Consider the following 18,146-nt stretch of genomic DNA (forward strand, 5'->3'; position numbering starts at 1 on the left):
TTCTGTTATTCCCCAGGGAGTGAAGTTCCTGTGGGAATGTGTCACCAGCCGGCGCATCCCTGGCAGCCATGGCTGCATCATGGCTGATGAGATGGGCCTAGGAAAGACGCTACAGTGCATCACATTGATGTGGACACTTCTGCGCCAGAGTCCAGAGTGCAAACCAGAAATTGATAAAGCAGTTGTAGTGTCACCCTCTAGCCTGGTGAAGAATTGGTACAACGAAGTTGGGAAATGGCTTGGAGGGAGGATCCAGCCTCTGGCCATCGACGGAGGATCTAAGGAAGAGATAGACAAAAAGCTGGGTACGGAGCCTTAGCAGACGTGGCCACACTTCTCTACCCAAGCTGCTGCTTGCTTGCTTGTGTGGATGCTCACACATGAGAAAATTCCGCACTGACAAGAATTGGTTGCTAGTTTATAGGCCAGGTTAAGGAACTGTGATACTGTGTTCTTTAAGACGTTTTGATTTGTTTCCTTTGACAACTTTGCTGTTGCAGAGGGATTCATGAGCCAGCATGGAGCCAGAGTGCCTTCTCCCATTCTCATCATTTCCTATGAAACATTCCGCCTTCATGTTGGAGTCCTGCAGAAGGGAAGTGTTGGACTAGTCATCTGTGACGAGGTACTTGACTGCGGCAGGAGAGGGTGTGTCAGTGTCTTCACTGAGTGCTGTCACCTGAGTGCCGCCTCGGAGGGGACCGGAGACAGGCAGAGCTGGTGAAACAGGTCCTGAAAGGACTCTTGAGGACAGTGAGGTCCTGTGGCTGATTGTTGTTGTTGTCTGCAGACAGTATTCCTGGACCAGGAAGGACTCTGAAGGATAGGCAGGATTCAGATGGGTGGAGTGACATGGCACAGTTTGTGGGTGAAAGGTCCAATTTTTTTTAAAGTTTTTGTTAAATTATTATTATTTTCCATGCTGTAGGTTTTTTCCTAACAATTTTTTAAAGATTTATTTATTTTTATTGCAAAGTCAGATATACAGAGAGAAGGAGAGACAGAGAGGAGGATCTTGCATCCGATGATTTACTCCCTAAGTGACCACAATGGCCGATGCTGTGCTGATCCGAAGCCAGGAGCCAGGTCTCCCACGTGGGTGCAGGGTCCCAAGGCTTGACTGCTTTCCCAGGCCACAAGCAGGGAGCTAGATGGGAAATAGAGCACCTGGGATTAGAACCAGCCCCCATTTGGGAATCCCGGTACAAGGTGAGGACTTAGCACTAGGCTACCACGTCAGACTCAGTGATAAGTTTTTTTGGGTATAGTAGTTTTCCCCTTTTACCTTCTCTTCCTCCCTCACCGTTTTCCCTTCCCTCCCTTTTCCTAACTATTATGGTAGTATAGTCCTTTAATAACACTTAAAATTTAGCTTTCTGCTATTTAAGTGCATCATGGCATTATAGGTATAGACAAAGGAGGAAAATCTAGTATCATATATTGTCAGAGTCCATTGAACTATTTCATTAGGAGTCCTCTTTTTATTCAAGAGATGTTTCTATTTTTTTTAAAGACTATTTTTATTGGAGAGGCAGCTGGGACTTGAACTGGAGCACACATGAGATTCTGACACCTTAGAGACTCAATGTGGGGAAGAATGTTCCGAGGGTGTTACTTGAATGGTTTTGATAGTTCTAAGATGTTGTCAGCTTCATTGCAGCAGGGTTGAGAAAATCCTTCCAAGGTCAGTTGGTTGACAAAAACCACCTTAGTGCATCTACTCATGCAGACACTTGCTGCAAAGCTTGGCAAAGAAAGTTGTCCAACCATTCTGTTTCCATGCTTTGATGAGGCCCTCGATGTTCTCTGCTGGCCTAGATGAGCTGGCTGTCATACCCCATGTGTGCATCTGGGTATGCTGTCCACTGCTCAGGCATCTGAGGAGGCCCAGTCCCATCACATGCACTCTACAAAGTCAGATCACGTATCCTGTGATTTTTGCCTATGGCTGGAGTTTGATTCCTGTGATCTAGTTGGGAAGTCTTCCAAGAAACCTTACATAAGGTGACCCCAGACCTGACTCGTGTGTGCTTGCTAGTGTGAGGTCTGGTTTAGTCCATCACCCGTATTAGTCTACGCATGTACTGGTAGATGCAGCTACCTGGTCAGTTCTGTCCCCAGCCCCATCTCCCACACATACCGACAGGTGCTGTGGCGTATCTCAACCCAGCCTGCCATAAATCCTGCCCTTATGGACACCAGCAGGAACTACAGCCTAGTCAGGGTGACCAGTAGCTTCTTTCAGGTCTCCCATGTTGGTCCAGAGGCCAAGCACCTGGGCCATCTTCTGCTGCTTTTTCAGATGCATTGTCAGGGTGTTGAATTGGAAATGGAGCAGCTGGGACTAGAACTGAGGCCAATATGGCATGTCAGTGCTGTAGGTATTAGCACTGTATTACTACTATGCCACAGCTCCAGCCCCAATAAAATGATTTTTTCCGCCAATAAAAAGATTTTTAAAAAGGATTTGTTTTACTTGAAAATGTTATGGAGGGAAAGGAGAAGCATATAGATGCTCATCTGCTGGATCACTCTCCAGATGGTTGCAATGGCTGAAGCTGGGTTTTGTGTGCCTTGCTTAATTTGGAGCTGAGTGATGGGCTGGATATAGAAAAGGCATAGGCGGACCTGGCGCGATTTGCCTTTCCAATAAAAAATAAACAAGTATTAAATAAATAAATAAATAAATGTAATGAAAACCTCCTTTCTGGACCCGGGGCAGTGGCCTAGCAGCTAAAGTCCTCGCCTTGAACGCACCAGGATCCCATATGGGTGCCAGTTCTAATCCTGGCAGTGCCACTTCCCATTCAGCTCCCTGCTTGTGGCTTGGGAAAGCAGTTGAGGACAGCCCAAAGCCTTGGGACCCTGCATCTGCTTGGGAGACTGGAAGGAAGTTCCTGGCTCCTGGCTCCGGATCGGTGTAGCACTGGCCGTTGTGGTCACTTGGGGAATAAATTATTGGACGGAAAATCTTCCTCTCTGTCCTCCTCTCTGTATGTCTGACTTTGCAATAAAAAATAAATTAAAAAAAAAAGAAAGAAAAGGCATAGGCATGATTTTGCCCTTATGGTTTCCATAGCAGAGGGGAGATCATAGGGTTTTTCATCATTTCCTTGAAGAGAACTTAACAAAAGTTAGGATATGGGAATGTGGGAAATAGGGAGAATCTAGCAGTTTGGGGAGAGGCAGGAGGGAGGCAGAAAGGATGCTGTTTAGATATTTTGACTGGATTCTACTTATCAGTGATAGCCTAGGCAAGGCTGACTGGAGGCATCTGGCTCCCACAGTGGGGCAGGTGAGGAGGGAGGATTTAGATGCTAGGCCATTTTGTTGGGACTGATAATGAAGATATTGCAGCTGCCTGGGGCTGCTGTATCCTGTGATGAATGAGAATCAATTCTGTTGCAGGGACATAGGCTCAAGAATTCTGAGAATCAAACCTATCAGGCCTTGGACAGCTTGAATACCCGGAGGCGGGTGCTCATCTCTGGGACCCCCATCCAGAATGATCTCCTGGAGTACTTCAGCTTGGTACATTTTGTGAACTCAGGCATCCTAGGTAAGAATACAGCCCTGTCTGCAAATTGGAGAGGTGCTTGACCTTGTGATAGAGAGGGGTGTAACTTGAGCCACTCAGTGTTGTTGTAGGAAGACTTTCTTGTGGGGGAGTAGCAGAGCCACTGGAGAGGCTTTCGATTCTGCTCGTTCCCTTCCTAGATGGCTACAACAGCTAGCACTAGGCCAAGCAGAAGGCAGAAGTTGAGAACTTCATCCTGGTGTCCCAAGAGGATGGCAGGGACCGAAACACTTGAACCATCCTCTACCACTTCTCTCAGGCCATTATCAAGGAGCTAGATTGGAAATGGTGCCCATGTGGGATGCTAATACTGCAGGGGTTTAGCCTACTGTGCCACAGTGAGGGCACCTGCATTTCTGTTTAAGTTTTTTTGTCTTAATAGTGAAATCGAAAAGTCTTAGGTTATGTATATGTGCTGCTGAAGTAGGTACTCTTCTGTTTTTGTGTTTTAAGAATTTTTTTTTTTTTTTTTAAGGCAGAGTGATGTAGATCTTTTACCTGCTGGGCCACTCCTGAAATGGCTGTGACAGCTCAGTCTAGGCTGGGCTGAAGGCAAGAGCCAGAAACTCCATTCTGCTCTCCTACATGGGTGGCAGGAACTCAAGTACTGGAACCAACACTTGCTGCTTCCCAGGGACAGTAATCAGGAAATGGATTGGAAGGGCAGTAGTTGGGATTATAATATGGACCAATAAGTGGCAGGTCAATCTTCTATGTCGATACACCTGTGCCAGCAGTATAAGAAATGGAACGTTTCTACATCAGGAGTCAACAGACTTTTACTTCAAAGGCTAGACAGTATTTTAGATTCACAGATTGTGGTGTCTCTGTCAGCTACTCTGCAGTTGTAGCATGTAAACAGGCATGGCTTTGTCATAGCAATGCAATGCTAGCCATGCTGCTAACGGCCCATTGCCCCTGCTCTTTGTTGGCTGCTATTAGTCTTCTACTTAATGTAGGTATTCAGATATAAGTTTAGTGCTCTCTTATGCCATTTCCCTAATGATGAATATGAGGTCAACTTTACTGTCTTCCTTTGCATTTGGAAATCTTCATGAAGAACCTGACTTAGTCTCTTACTCATTTTTATTTTTTTAAGGTAATTATTTTTATTTTTGGTGATTTTTACATAGTTGATTAGGGTGCAAAGGATCAAGAGCTACAGGAAGGTGGATGAGACCATTATTTCCACATTCCCTTTTTTTCTTCCTGTGTCTGGGGGAAGGGGTGAGATAAGAGGAGAAGCCACACCCAGCCTCCTGACCACCTCTATATCCTGGGATTGAGGACAGACACCTGACACCACCCCAGGGTCCCTGATGTGGGGCATGGTCTGAGGGTTCTGCTCAAGTGGTTTTGATAGTTCAACAGTTATGAATTACTGCCGATCCTGCCATTTCAAGCATGACTGGATCTCTCCAGAACCTACTGGTTGACATAGAGTCTCTACCTAGATATTCACTGCCAACACTTGGCTAGGATAGTTGATCCATTTGTTCTGTCCTCCATCCTCTGTTGTGGTACCAGGTGTCCTCTGCAGGTTCCAGTGTACTGCCATATCTTCCATGTGCATCTGAACATGCTGTCCACTGCTCCGTCTAAGCCAGAGGAGGCCCAGCTCTGACACATGTACTCATAATCAGATCATGGAACCAACCTGTAATTCTCTCCTTGGTTGGGGTTCTGAGTCCAGCAATTCGGTTGCAGGGAATCACCCAAAAAATTTCATCTGAGGTGATCGCAGACCTGATTCTTGTGTGTGCTTACCAATACAGGGTCCAGCACAGCTCGTCACCCCAATCAGCTTACGCACATGCTAGTGGTTGCAATTGCTGTGTCAATTCTGTCTCCGGCCCTGTCTTCTGCAAGTACAATGGCCCTGTCATTGGGAGGCCCTCAGGATTCATTCCTTACCTACATATACAGTGGCCTTATCCGTGGATGTCATAGGGCAGTAATTCCACACCCCCAAACTCCCAGAGCTCATTGCCAGGTGGCCCGCAAGCTCAGGATTTGCCCACTACCTGGCAGCGGTGGACGGGGAGCTAGGACCCCCAGTAGGAAGCCTTGCCCAGCATGGATTCTCTTACTCATTTTTAAACTTTTTGTTTATCAGGGTTGTGTTTGACTTAGTGGGCTAAGCCACAGTTTGTGATGCCAGCATCGCATATCAGAGTATAGGTTTGTGTCTAGGCTGCTTTGTGCATCCTGTCCAACTCCCTGCTGTTGCACCTGGGAAAAATTGCAAAAGATGGTTCAAATGCTTAGGCCTCTCTGACCCTTGTGGGAGACCTGGATGGTGTTCTTGGATTAAGTGTTAAGCAAGCCTCCAGTATGCTTGGGTCAGCTGTGAATCTTTGCATTCCTGTCATGCTTATCACAACAGTTTTGCAATAGTTTAAGGCCTTTCCCTGTTGCATTCAGAGCAAGGTTATAGAATGTTAAGACAACTGGGGAAAAAAAAAGTTTTGTTCGTTAGTTCATGGGCATAAGTTTTATTTTCTTTTTTTTCAAATATTTATTTAGGGCCTGGTACATTAGCATAGTGGCTAAAGTCCTCGCCTTACATGTGCAGGGATCCCATATGGGTGCTGATTTGTATCCCTGCTGCTCTACTTCCCTCCGGCTCCGTGCTAGTGTCTGGGAAGGCAGTAGAGGGTGGCCCAAAGCTTTGGAATCCCAGACCCGTGTGGGAGACCCGGAGGAGGCTCCCAGCTTTAGATTAGCTTAGGACCAACTGTTGTGGCCACTTGGGGAATGAATCAACAGATGGAAAATCTTTGTGTCTGCTTCTCTCTGTAAATCTTTTTGAAAGAAAAATATGCCTTTCCAATAAACATAAATCTTTTAAAAAATGAAATAAATCTTTAAAATATATTTATGTTTATTGCAAAGGCAGATTTTTAGAGAGAGGAGAGATAGAGAAGGTCTGCTATCCACTTTTTATTCTCAAAAAGGCCTAAAATGGCAGAGCTGAGCTGATTCAAAACTAGGAGCCAGGAGCTTCTTTTGGGTCTCCCACATGGGTTTAGGGTCCCAAAGCTTTCCTAGACCATACATAGGAGCTGAATGGAAAGTGGAGCAGCCAGGGTACAAACTTGTAACTATACGGGAAGCTTAGGTTTGGAAGTGGAGCGATCATGCTGGCCCCTATTTTTTTCTTTTCTTGTTTTTAAATATTTACTTATTTCTGTGAAAATATGAGTTACATCAAGAGAGAGTGAGACAAAAATATCTTTCATCCATTGATTGGCTCCTAAAATGGCCACAGTGACCAGGACTGGGCCAGATCATAGCCAAGTGCTTCATTCGGGCTCACATATGGACGGTAAGAACCCAGAGACTTGGGCTGACTTCTGCTTTTCTGGGCGTTAGTAGAGAGCTGAATCTAAAACAGCTATATGGAATGCTGGTGTCACAGGTGGCGGTTTAAGCTGTCTCTTACTCGTAAATCAATTCTACTATTTTTTGTAGATTTTTTTGGATTATTCTATATAATCGTGTTATTTGTAAATGACAATTTTTGTCTTTCATTCCAATTCTAAGCTTTTCATTTCTTTTTTATTTCATGCACTGGCTAGTCTTTTACATTGTTGAATAGAAATTGTGACAGTGGATTCTCGTTCTTTATCTTAGATAAAAAGGAAAAAAATATTTTTCTTTTACGATTTATCTATTTTTATTGGAAAGGCAGAGTGCAGAGAGGAGAGACAGAGAGAGGAAGATCTTTCATCTGATGATTCACTCCCCAAAATGGCCACAGCTGCCAGAGCTGAGCTGATTTGGAGCCAGGTGCTTCTTCTTGTCTCCCATGGAAGAAGTCTCCATGGGTGCAGGGTCCCAAGGCCTTGGGCCATCCTCTACTGTTTGCCCAGGCCACAGCAGGGAACTGGATCAGAAATGAAGAGCTGGGACACAAACCAGTACCCATATGGGATACTGGTGCTTGGAGGTGGAGGATTAGCCAATTGAGCTATTATGCTGGCCCTTCAATATATATGCCAAGTAAAATATATAATTTTTTAATTTGATGATATTTTAGAAGATTCATTTCTCATTTCTTTGAAAGTTAGGGTTATAGAGAGATATGGGAGAAAAACCATCTGGTGGTTAACTCCCTAAATGGCCACAACAGCTATAGCTTAACCTCTTAGGTTGGTACCAGGATCCAACATAGTAGAGCCCTTTTGAGCTTTCTCAGGCACTTTAGCAGGGAGCTTGACTGGAAGCTGAAAACCAAGATTCAAAGCAAGACTCATGAAATGCCAGAGTTGCTGGTGATTGCCTAATCTACATATCACAATGCCTGTCCCTGATTTTTCTTTCTCATTGAGAAAATTGACAAAATTAGTTATGAAGCTAACTATTTTAATTAAACATTTCAATGGCATTTTAGTACATTCACATAATTATACAACCACCACCCCATTAAGTTCTAAAACATTTTCATCACCCTAAATAAAAACCTTTAGCCCATTGAGCACTCACTACTTAGTTCCACTTCCTCCCAAACCTTGGCAACCAGGTGTTTGCTTTCTGTCTCTGAATTTGCCTATACAGCACATTTCATAAAAACAGAATAAATATATAATCTTTTATGTTTAGTTTCTTTGACTTAGCATACTATTTTCTTTTTTTTTTTTTTTAAGATTTATTTTTATTATTTTTTCATCGGAAAGGCGGATATACAGAGAGGAGAGACAGAGAGGAAGATCTTCCGTCCGATGATTCACTCCCCAAGTGAGCGCAACGGGCCGATACTATGCCGATCCGAAGCCAGGAGCCTCTCCCACGCGGGTGCAGGTTTCCAAAGCTTTGGGCTGTCCGCAACTGCTTTCCCAGGCCACAGGCAGGGAGCTGGAAGGGAAGCGGGGCTGCCGGGATTAGAACCGGTGCCCATATGGGATCCTGGGCGTGCAAGGCGAGGACCTTTAACCACTTGCGCCACCGCGCCGGGCCCTAGCATACTATTTTCAAGAGTCATCCACATTGTTGAATTTATCAGTACTTAACTTTGTTAACACCTACTACTTAATTTTTTAAGTAATGAAATTGAGATTGAGGGCCCATTGTGGTGACCTAGTGGCGAAAGACCCACCTTGAACGTGCCAGGATCCCATATGGGCGCCGGTTCTAATCCAGGCAGCCCCACTTCCCATCCAGCTCCCTGCTTGTGGCCTGGGAAAGCAGTTGAGGATGGCCTAAGCCTTGGAACCCTGCACCCATGTGGGAGACCCAGAAGAGCTCCTGGATCCGGGCTTCGGATAGGTGCAGCACTGGCTGTTGAGGTCACTTGGGGAGTGAATCATCGGATGGAAATTCTTCCTCTCTGTCTGTCCTCCTCTCTATATATGTCTGACTTTGCAATAAAAATAAATAAATCTTTAAAAAAACAAGTAGGATTGAAAAAAAATCTATCTTTAAGTTGAAATATTTAGTCCATTCACATTTACTGAAAATAATTGCATATTTACATTTATTTATTTATTTATTTGTAGGATTTATTTATTTTTATTGGAAAGTCAGATGTACAGAGAGAAGGAGAGACAGAGAGGAGTATCTTCCATCTGATGATTCACTCTCCAACGGCTGGAGCTGAGCCAGTCCGAAGCCAGGAGCCAGGAACTTCCTCCAGGTCTCCTATGCGGGTGAAGGGTCCCAAGGCTTTGGGCCGTCCTCGACTGCTTCCCCAGGCCACAAGCAGGGAGCTGGATGGAAAGCGAGCCTGCTGGGACTAGTACCAGCCCCATGTGGGATTTCAGTATGTTCAAGGCGAGAACTTTAGCTATTAGGCTATTGTGCCAGGCCCTGGCTCTGTATATTTTGTTCAGCTTTGTTCTTTGGCTACAAGATTTGACTATGACAAAGTAGTCTGCCAATACTGACAGTGAGAAAATCCTTTCTTTCCTGTACTCTGTAATTTTCCCTCCTATCCTTTATAGGGACTGCCCAAGAATTCAAGAAGCGTTTTGAATTGCCAATTTTGAAGAGTCGAGATGCAGCTGCCAGTGAAGCAGACAGGCAGCTGGGAGAAGAGCGACTGAAGGAACTCACCAGTGTTGTGAATAGGTAACGACCACAAATGGTGTCATCACAATTGCCTTACCAGGCGCCAGAGGCCAGTCCATTGGGATTTGGGCTGTGGAGCCCTTGAAGGCTGGAATTCTGAAAAGGGAGTGAGTTTGACTTCCTGATAAGGCCACTGAAATAAAGGAGTTTTGGAGGCCAGGTTCGTGGTTTCTTTTTAGCCTGATCCCTGTGGTTTGGTTTGATCTGCATCCTGCTGAGAGCTCTTCTCTGATACTACTAGACTTTGATTGTCTTTTGGAACATTATTAGTTCTTCAGAAGTCTCCTGTTGGTGTGCTGGTCTCAGGTTTCAAGCACTAGGCTTCCCTTCCCATGTCCTGTAGTTACTGCTACGGGGATGGTTGTGGCTGCCTGGCTGGCTAAGAGGGCTTGTTTTCCTGTGGAGTCACATAACCTAGGGAGCAAGTACATTCTGGACTTTTTTGTGGTAGGCATGCACCCTTGATACATTATATCCTAAAGAGTCCTGTGCTTCTGACTGCCTTGCTACTTCTTGCAGTTTTGAATTTTAAAAGGATTATTTTATTTTATTTGAAATGGATCTTCCGCTTACTGGTTCACTTTATAAACACTCACAACAGCCAGGATTGAGCCCAGCCAAGGCCAGAAGCCAGAGTGGAAGGGACCCAGGTACTTAAGCCACTATCTATTACCCTTCCCCACCCTCGTTTGCATTGTTCTAAGCCGGAAGGATAGCTGGGATTTGAATCATGCATTTGGGCCATCGTGCTGGGCCTGAACCTTGCATTCTTATGTGGGGTGCAGATACCCTGAGTGGCAGCAACTTCTGTGCCAAGTGTCCATCCTGTCTAGCATTTTTTTTTTTTTTAAGAAAGACTGATTTTTATTGAAAAGTCAGATCTATAGAGAGAAGAGACAGAGAAAGATCTGTCCGCTGGTTCACTCCCCATGTGGTCATAAAGGCCGCAGCTGAGCTGATCTGAAACCAGTCCAGAGCCAGGAGCTTCTTCCAGGTCTCGCCTGTGGGTGCAGGGTCCCAAGGTTTTGGGCCATCCTCTACTGCTTTCCCAGGCAGGAAGCCAGAAGGGGAGTACTGCAGGCTGGATTAGAACCAGTTCCTGGGGCCCGGCGCCGTGGTGCAGTGGTTAAGGTCCTTGCCTTGCACACCCGGGATCCCATATGGGCGCCGGTTCTAATCCTGGCGACCCTGCTTCCAGCTCCCTGCCTGTGGCCCAGGAAAGCAGTCGAGGACAGCCCAAAGCTTTGGGACCCTGCACCTGCGCAGGAGACCCGGAAGAGGCTCCTGGCTTCAGGTCGCTTGGGGAGTGAATCATTGGATGGAAGATCTTGCTCTCTGTCTCTGCTCTCTGTATATCTGCCTTTTCAATAAAAAATAAAATAAATCTTTAAAAAAAAAAGAAGAACCAGTGCCTGTATGGGATCCCAGTGCATGCAAAATAAGGACTTTAGCCACTAGGCTAGTGTACCGGGCCCTGTCTAGCAATTTTTGATGACAGGAAAGTCATTGTGTTCTTAGGTGCTTCCACTTCAGTGCCTGCTCTCTGTGCCTCCTTGTCTTCCTGGTCTGCCCAGGAGGCATGGGCCTAATTTTCTTGGACCCTGGGACTGGTGGCATTTGTGCAAATGCAAGCAGAAACTTCCCTGAGGACTCAGTGATATGTACCTTGCTTTCCTTGACTGAACTCCAGGTTCAGTACGAGACATCAACCTTATCATGAAGCCTGCTAAAGAAGAGAGAGTTGTCTGTGTGAGCTAGACTGTTGTGAGGTTGTGACCATGACTGAGATGATGCTGTTGTTGGTATCTTTATCATAGTTCTGATGAGTATCTGGTATTTTATAGTGTGAAAGTGCCCGTCTTGGATATAGTTTTTTTGTGTGCTAGTTTTTCTTCTGTTGTTTGGCACAGTGGTTTCAGGAGTTCCTTATTTTTCTGCCTGGTTTTCCTAGGTGTTTGATTCGGAGGACATCGGATATCCTTTCTAAATATCTGCCTGTGAAGATTGAGCAGGTGGTTTGTTGCAGGTACTGAACTCAACTGAAGGTGTGATGTGGAGTGAATAGGGGAAAGCTTGGCCCCTGAAGAGTGGCTACACTCTCAAGATGCCCTCAGAAGGCAGAGTGATCCAGTTTTGCCCACTGACTCAGCTGCCTTCTTTCAGGCTGACACCTCTTCAGACAGAGTTGTACAAGAGGTTTCTGCGACAGGCCAAACCAGCAGAAGAGCTGCGTGAGGGCAAGATGAGTGTTTCTTCCCTTTCTTCTATCACCTCACTAAAGAAGCTTTGTAATCGTGAGTTGATTGTAGCCTGGTGACCTTCACTATAACTTGTCCAGTCTTCATAAAGACCACATGAGATTCCAACCCACCCACCCAAAGCATCATGGAACCAGACCTTTTGCTTTGGAAAATTTGACTTCTGCATAATATATAACCCAGTATATTGCTGTGTGTGAGAATTCTTGTTCATGTGAAATACTGCCATCTCAGGTAGTTCCTTTATTGTTGGGAGAATACATGATTAAGTATACTTGTCCATCCATGGTAGTATTGACAGCAAGCTGTTGGACTTTAGGAAGGTGAAGACCAGGCAAGGTTGGAAATGAACATGCTTTTGGGCCATGGAAGGAATTCTGATGAACATTGGAGTGGGAACTGGGAAATACAGTTGCTGCCGTTTTGGTTTTCAGATCCAGCTCTAATCTATGATAAGTGTGTCGAAGAGGAGGATGGCTTTGAGGGTGCCTTGAACATCTTTCCCCCTGGTTATAGCTCCAAGGCTGTTGAGCCCCAGCTGTCAGGTGAGCCCTTTCCTACCAGTATTTGGGCTTCTAAGGGAGCAGAGTTAGGCAAGCAGTTGTCTCCCTAGAGTTAACCTGTCTCAGGCAGGATATCAAGACAAAGATTTTTAGACCACTGGGATGCTTTTTTCTTTTATTTTCTTTTTTTAAAGATTTGTTTATTTTTATTGCAAATGCAGACATACAGAGAGAAGGAGAGACAGAGAGAAAGATCTGTTCATTGATTCAATCCCCAAGCGGCTGCAGTGGCTGTCATGTCGGGCCCTGGGATGCTTTTGTGAGGAACTGATGATTCCTGCTCTTCCAGGTAAGATGCTAGTCCTTGATTACATCCTGGCAGTGACTCGAAGCCGCAGCAGTGACAAAGTAGTACTGGTGTCCAATTATACCCAGACGCTGGATCTCTTTGAAAAGCTCTGTCGGGCTAGAAGGTAGGGAATAACTTAGACCAAAGGGATGTGTTTTGACTGAAGCATGAGAACCAAGATGTGGGTACGTGAAAGATTTCTCTGAAGATGTCTGTGCCCTTACTGCTCTGATGGAACTAGTTCTATCTCCGAGTATCCCCTGATCTTCAAGTCATCCCACAAGACAGTCCTGTACTGTAACTCTGTATACCTTCTGTTTGGAGTTCAGGACCTTGAGTTGTATGTGAACAGCCAAAAACATGGTTAATGAAGGTCTTTGAGTAGCTGACTCTAAGAGGTTCTACCTTCTTCCTCGGTCTTGATCTCTGGCTCCCTCCCTTTAGGTACTTGTATGTACGCCTGGATGGCACGATGTCCATTAAGAAGCGAGCTAAGGTTGTGGAACGCTTCAATAGTCCAACGGTAAATGCACAGCCTCATGTAGTAACGTCAGAATTAAGGATCAATTATGAAGCTGTAGGGGGAGCTCTGCTTCAGATTCTCTGTGATTTCCACTCCACTTCCCCCTACCCTCACCTTTTGCCAGGGATGGTAGAGTAAAGTAAGTTTGGTGGGGACTGGATTAGAAACTAACATTGTGACTTGGAAGATTGATAAGAAGGCCTGCAGGTGGATCTTACAGTTAGTTAGGGTATGAGAGAAAAACATTGGCTAAGTTGAGTCAGGATGTCAGGTTAGGCTAAAAGATTCTTTTTTCCCCTGCTTCTCTTTCCAGAGTCCTGACTTTGTCTTCATGTTGAGCAGCAAAGCTGGTGGCTGTGGCCTCAATCTCATTGGAGCTAACCGGCTTGTCATGTTTGATCCGGATTGGAACCCAGCCAATGATGAACAAGCTATGGCCCGGGTCTGGCGTGATGGTCAAAAGAAGACCTGCTATATCTATCGTCTGCTCTCTGTAAGGATGGTTTTCCTGTCCTCCCTAAATCCTTTGTACTATGCTCTTGGGAAGTTTATTGAGTGCATCTTTATCATGGAGCACTGGCTTTTCTTTCATTATTGTTTCTACTGTGCCATTGGTCTTATGGTCTTCTCATACCCGCATGCTACAGGGCTAAGTGTTATTGGCAATTTTTCATATTCTCAGTGACTACTTTCAAACTTTGTCTCATAGTTCCTTTTTTGCAGCTCATAATTTCTGAGTTGACAACCCTCTTTTCCTCCTTGTTGCAGTTTCTAATTCATCCATGACTCTTTTTTTTAAGATTTATTTATTTTTATTAGAAAGGCAGATGTACAGAGAGAAGGAGAGACAGAAAGATCCTCCGTCCGATGATTCACTCCCCAGTGGCCACAATGGCTGGTGCTACGTCTATCCAAAGCCAGGATCCAGGAACCTCTTCCCGAGTCTCCCATGCGGGTACAGGGTCCCAATGCTCTGGGCTGTCCTTGACTGCTTTTCCAGGCCACAAGCAGGGAGCTGGATGGGAAGTGGCACCACTGGGATTAGAACTGGCACCCATTTGGGATCCTGGTGCATTCAAGGTGAGGACTTTAACTACTACACTATTGCATCAGGCCCTCATCCTTGACTTTGGATGACAACTTAATCTTCATTTAATTCAGAAATCTACCCATCATCATTCTGGCTCAGCTTGAAGAAGTGTTTTCCTTCACTATGACCATCCTGTTTGCTTGACCTCATCTTTTAGATGTAAGCGCCCCTAATTTAACTATGCTTACTGGCCCAAAGCAACTTGTTTATACTCAAAATTTTAATAACTGTCATGCTGTTCTCACTTCCTGTTCTTCCAGCATTCTAATTCATTGTATCTGCATTCATCTCATGTCTCGAGCATCTTTCCATCCCTCCTTCAATCTGACTTGTCTTCCTTTATCCTCACCATACACCCTTTCAGCCATTCGATTCCCAGAACATGCTCCAGTTGGATCTTCCAATAGTTAGCTTTTCCTTGCAGCTAACTTGCATTTATAGATTGGTACTATCACAAACACAAGTTCTGTTTGAGCTGGGCCATGTCATTTCTGTCAACAACCACGTCAAGCTTGACTTCCTTCATGTTCCCTTCCTAGCTCTGTCTCATTCCTGTAGATTTTTCTGTTCCTTCCAGAGATAATGATGGACTTTGGCATGAGTTCTCTCACCTTCCTTATTCTCTTCTGTAAAATTTCCCCACTTCATCTTCTGTTTCCTGGGTTCATTCTGGCTGTACTTTTATCCCTTTCCTGTCCTTTTCCTTTTTTATTTGATCAATTTCTTTTTTATTCTTCCAAAGTTTCACTCTCAAGTAGCTTCCACATTTAAAACGAAACATTTTTTTCTTTCTTTTTTTTTTAAAGATTTATTTTTATTTTTATTGGAAAGGCAGATATACAGAGAGGAGAGACAGAGAGGAAGATCTTCCGTCCAATGATTCACTCCCCAAGTGAGCGCAACGGCCGATGCTATGCCGATCCGAAGCCAGGAGCCTCCTCCAGGTCTCCCATGTGGGTGCAGGGTCCCAAAGCCTTGGGCCGTCCTCGACTGCTTTCCTGGGCCACAGGCAGAGAGCTGGATGGGAAGCAGGGCCGCCGGGATTAGAACCGGCGCCCATATGGGATCCCGGGTGTGCAAGGCAAGGACCTTAACCACTGCACCATCGTGCCGGGCCCTAATGAAACATTTTTTTCAACCTTCTCTCCCAGCTACTGCTTTGTGTTACTTTCCATTTATTTACTGTCAGGTTTTTCTAAACCTACAGATTTTCTTCACCTCTTCTTACTCATCAGGAGCCTTATGTCACCAAACCTACTTTCAGATATATATTATTGACTTCCCAATGACCAAAATAGGAGACTTGTGATTTTTACTTGTTATGTATCTGATATTGTTGGCTAATCCCCTCTGAAAACTTTTATCTTTAGAAGCATCACTGATTATCTTATATTTCTGATTATAAACCCTCATATTGGCTTATCTAAGTTTTAAAAAGTATGTTATTATTACTTTTTGTTTAGAAGGTATTACAAAGAGAGAGCAGAGATATCTGCTGGTTCATTCCTTGGATGGCTGCAATGACCTGCGCTCAGATAGGCCAAAATCTACAACCAGGAGGTTCATCTAGGTCTCCCTTGTGGATACCAGGTGCCTAAACACTTGGGCCATCTTTACTGCTTCTTCCAGGGCCATTAATAGGGAGCTAGATCAGCTGACACCACAATGGCTTTATCTACTACATTACCACACCGGCCTCATCAAATCTCTAAATTTTAATGCAGTTTTTTGTTTATTTTACCTGAGCTTTAAACCTTTATTTCCTGTATTTACATTTCCACTTGTTTTCCATAAGTACTTCATCACTGAACTTACTCTCCTTCTGAATCCCAATATTTTATGGCTCTGCTATCCACCCAGCCCAAACTTGAGTCATCCTGCTGGAATATTCTGTTTCCTAAGAGCTAAATTCCTATCAAGCACTGTTGATCTTATCTTCTTGAAATTTTCTTAATCTAACCGTCCTGTTCATTCCTTGCTAGGATTGCACTTAACTCACTTGGATATGATAGCAGCTTCCTATTTTATCACCCATTGCCTTACTCTTACCTATTCTTCGCATGTGAATATCTTCATTAAGTTAGTAGAAATGAGTATTATGGAAAAATGAGTACATTTCAAATTTTTTTGCATAAAAACAAATTTGATTGCATTTCCCAGGAACTTTTAAAGAAAGTTATTTATTTGAAAACCAGAGGGAGGTAAGGAAAGCCAGAAGGAGTATGGAAGCAGATCTTCCATCCACTGGCTCACTCTATAAATGCCCACAATAGCTGGGAAGGCTGAAATTCCCTGTGGGTCCTCTTCTTGGGTGGCAGCAATCCAAGTACTTGAACCATGATTCACTACCTTCTGCATGTTAGCAGAAAGCTGGCATTCAAAGTGACTTACTTTGGATGCATCCCAAGTGATAGCTTAACTTTATTGGTACCATAGTGCCTGGCCTTTTGTCAACTTTTGGAAATGCCCTTGTACAACTTCCAGAATTCGCTTTCCAAATTTGTTTATGTTCTTTCCATCACTTCCAGAACAAGAACAAGCCTTTAGCCTGGAAGCCAAGATTCTCCAGGTGGCCAGTCTTACCTCTTACTACATTTATCTTCTAGTTATCCTGAAGTTCTCACAGGCCTCTAATAGACTAGGCGTGTTCCTTTGTTCCTATGCTGGGAACACATTTCTTTCTCTCTTCCTTTGCAATCCATTTATTCATTTTTCATGATTTAGCTGATGGAAAATCTTGCATATTTAAAGCTTTTCAATACTTTTATTACCCCACTTGTTGGCCCCTAGGCATCTTGTATGGATTTACAGGACTGTACTAGTTTGTATGTCTGCCTTTCCCACTGCACCATTAATCCGAGGGATCATATTTGATTCTATAGATTATGTTAGCACAAGGCCTGGCAGAAAACAGGCATCCAAGTGATGTTTACTGAATGGGAGTCAGCCTTGGTGTGGAGGTCTGAAGCTACTACAGGCAGATCTTGGTTTACCCCATAGGGGTTTAGTCAGGTTCCAGAAAACAATCTGGGTAGGCAAACATTGCACAAGCCTTGTTCCTAGGAGACTGGGAAGATGGGGCTCAGCTGAATAGAAATGTTACTCTAGGATTCTCACTTTTTATCCATTCCCCTTTTCCTTTGGTATCTGTAATTTGAAACTGTGACTCTCTGCTCACTTCCATCCTTCATCATCTTCCACCTCCTAGGCAGGAACCATTGAGGAGAAAATCTTCCAGCGTCAGAGCCACAAGAAAGCTCTGAGCAGCTGTGTGGTTGATGAGGAGCAGGATGTCGAGCGGCACTTCTCTCTAGGCGAGTTGAAGGAGCTGTTTACCCTGGATGAGACTAGCCTGAGTGACACACATGACAGGTGGGTGCAGTGCTTTTGCCATCATCTCTGAATACCTGTACAGCATAGAGATGGGACCCTCAGTGACCATGGCTCTGTCCTCTGTCCCCAGGCTGCACTGCCGCCGTTGTGTCAATAACCGCCAGGTGTGGCCACCCCCTGATGGCTCTGATTGTACGTCAGACCTGGCTCAATGGAACCACAGCACTGATAAGCGGGGGCTCCAGGATGAGGTACTCCAGGCTGCCTGGGATGCTGCCTCCACAGCCATCAGCTTCGTCTTTCACCAGCGTTCCCATGAGGAACAACGGGGTGTCCACTGATAACCTGCTGGTCTGGGTGTAGCTAGTTGTTTGATGAAAGAGACAGGGAAGGGGCCCTGCTGAATTTTGTTCTCTGGGAGAAAAATCATGGAGAAGGGCTGCA

The 18,146-nt window shown here is 44.8% G+C and overlaps 1 protein-coding gene and 1 non-coding gene across 2 annotated transcripts in view; both read left to right on the plus strand.

Annotated features, from left to right (window-relative positions):
• The window catches only part of RAD54L (RAD54 like), a 29,940-nt gene extending 11,803 nt beyond the window's left edge, over positions 1-18,137 (plus strand). The window contains exons 7-18 of the mRNA XM_040977786.1: positions 17-305; positions 501-625; positions 3,409-3,559; positions 9,520-9,646; positions 11,598-11,672; positions 11,810-11,940; positions 12,339-12,449; positions 12,757-12,880; positions 13,201-13,279; positions 13,593-13,772; positions 17,578-17,741; positions 17,833-18,137. Of these exons, the coding sequence (XP_040833720.1) occupies positions 17-305; positions 501-625; positions 3,409-3,559; positions 9,520-9,646; positions 11,598-11,672; positions 11,810-11,940; positions 12,339-12,449; positions 12,757-12,880; positions 13,201-13,279; positions 13,593-13,772; positions 17,578-17,741; positions 17,833-18,043 (1,767 nt within the window). The 3' untranslated portion in view covers positions 18,044-18,137. The remainder of the gene's footprint in view (positions 1-16; positions 306-500; positions 626-3,408; positions 3,560-9,519; positions 9,647-11,597; positions 11,673-11,809; positions 11,941-12,338; positions 12,450-12,756; positions 12,881-13,200; positions 13,280-13,592; positions 13,773-17,577; positions 17,742-17,832) is intronic.
• LOC121154808 lies at positions 5,897-6,029 on the plus strand. The gene has a single exon (XR_005883611.1). It is a non-coding gene; the product is annotated as a small nucleolar RNA SNORA9 (small nucleolar RNA).
• Positions 18,138-18,146: the final 9 nt, after the last annotated feature.

The sequence above is a fragment of the Ochotona curzoniae genome, unplaced genomic scaffold (assembly GCF_017591425.1).
Source record: "Ochotona curzoniae isolate NIBS_2020 unplaced genomic scaffold, NIBS_Ocur_1.0 contig_2855, whole genome shotgun sequence".
NCBI lineage: Eukaryota > Metazoa > Chordata > Mammalia > Lagomorpha > Ochotonidae > Ochotona > Ochotona curzoniae.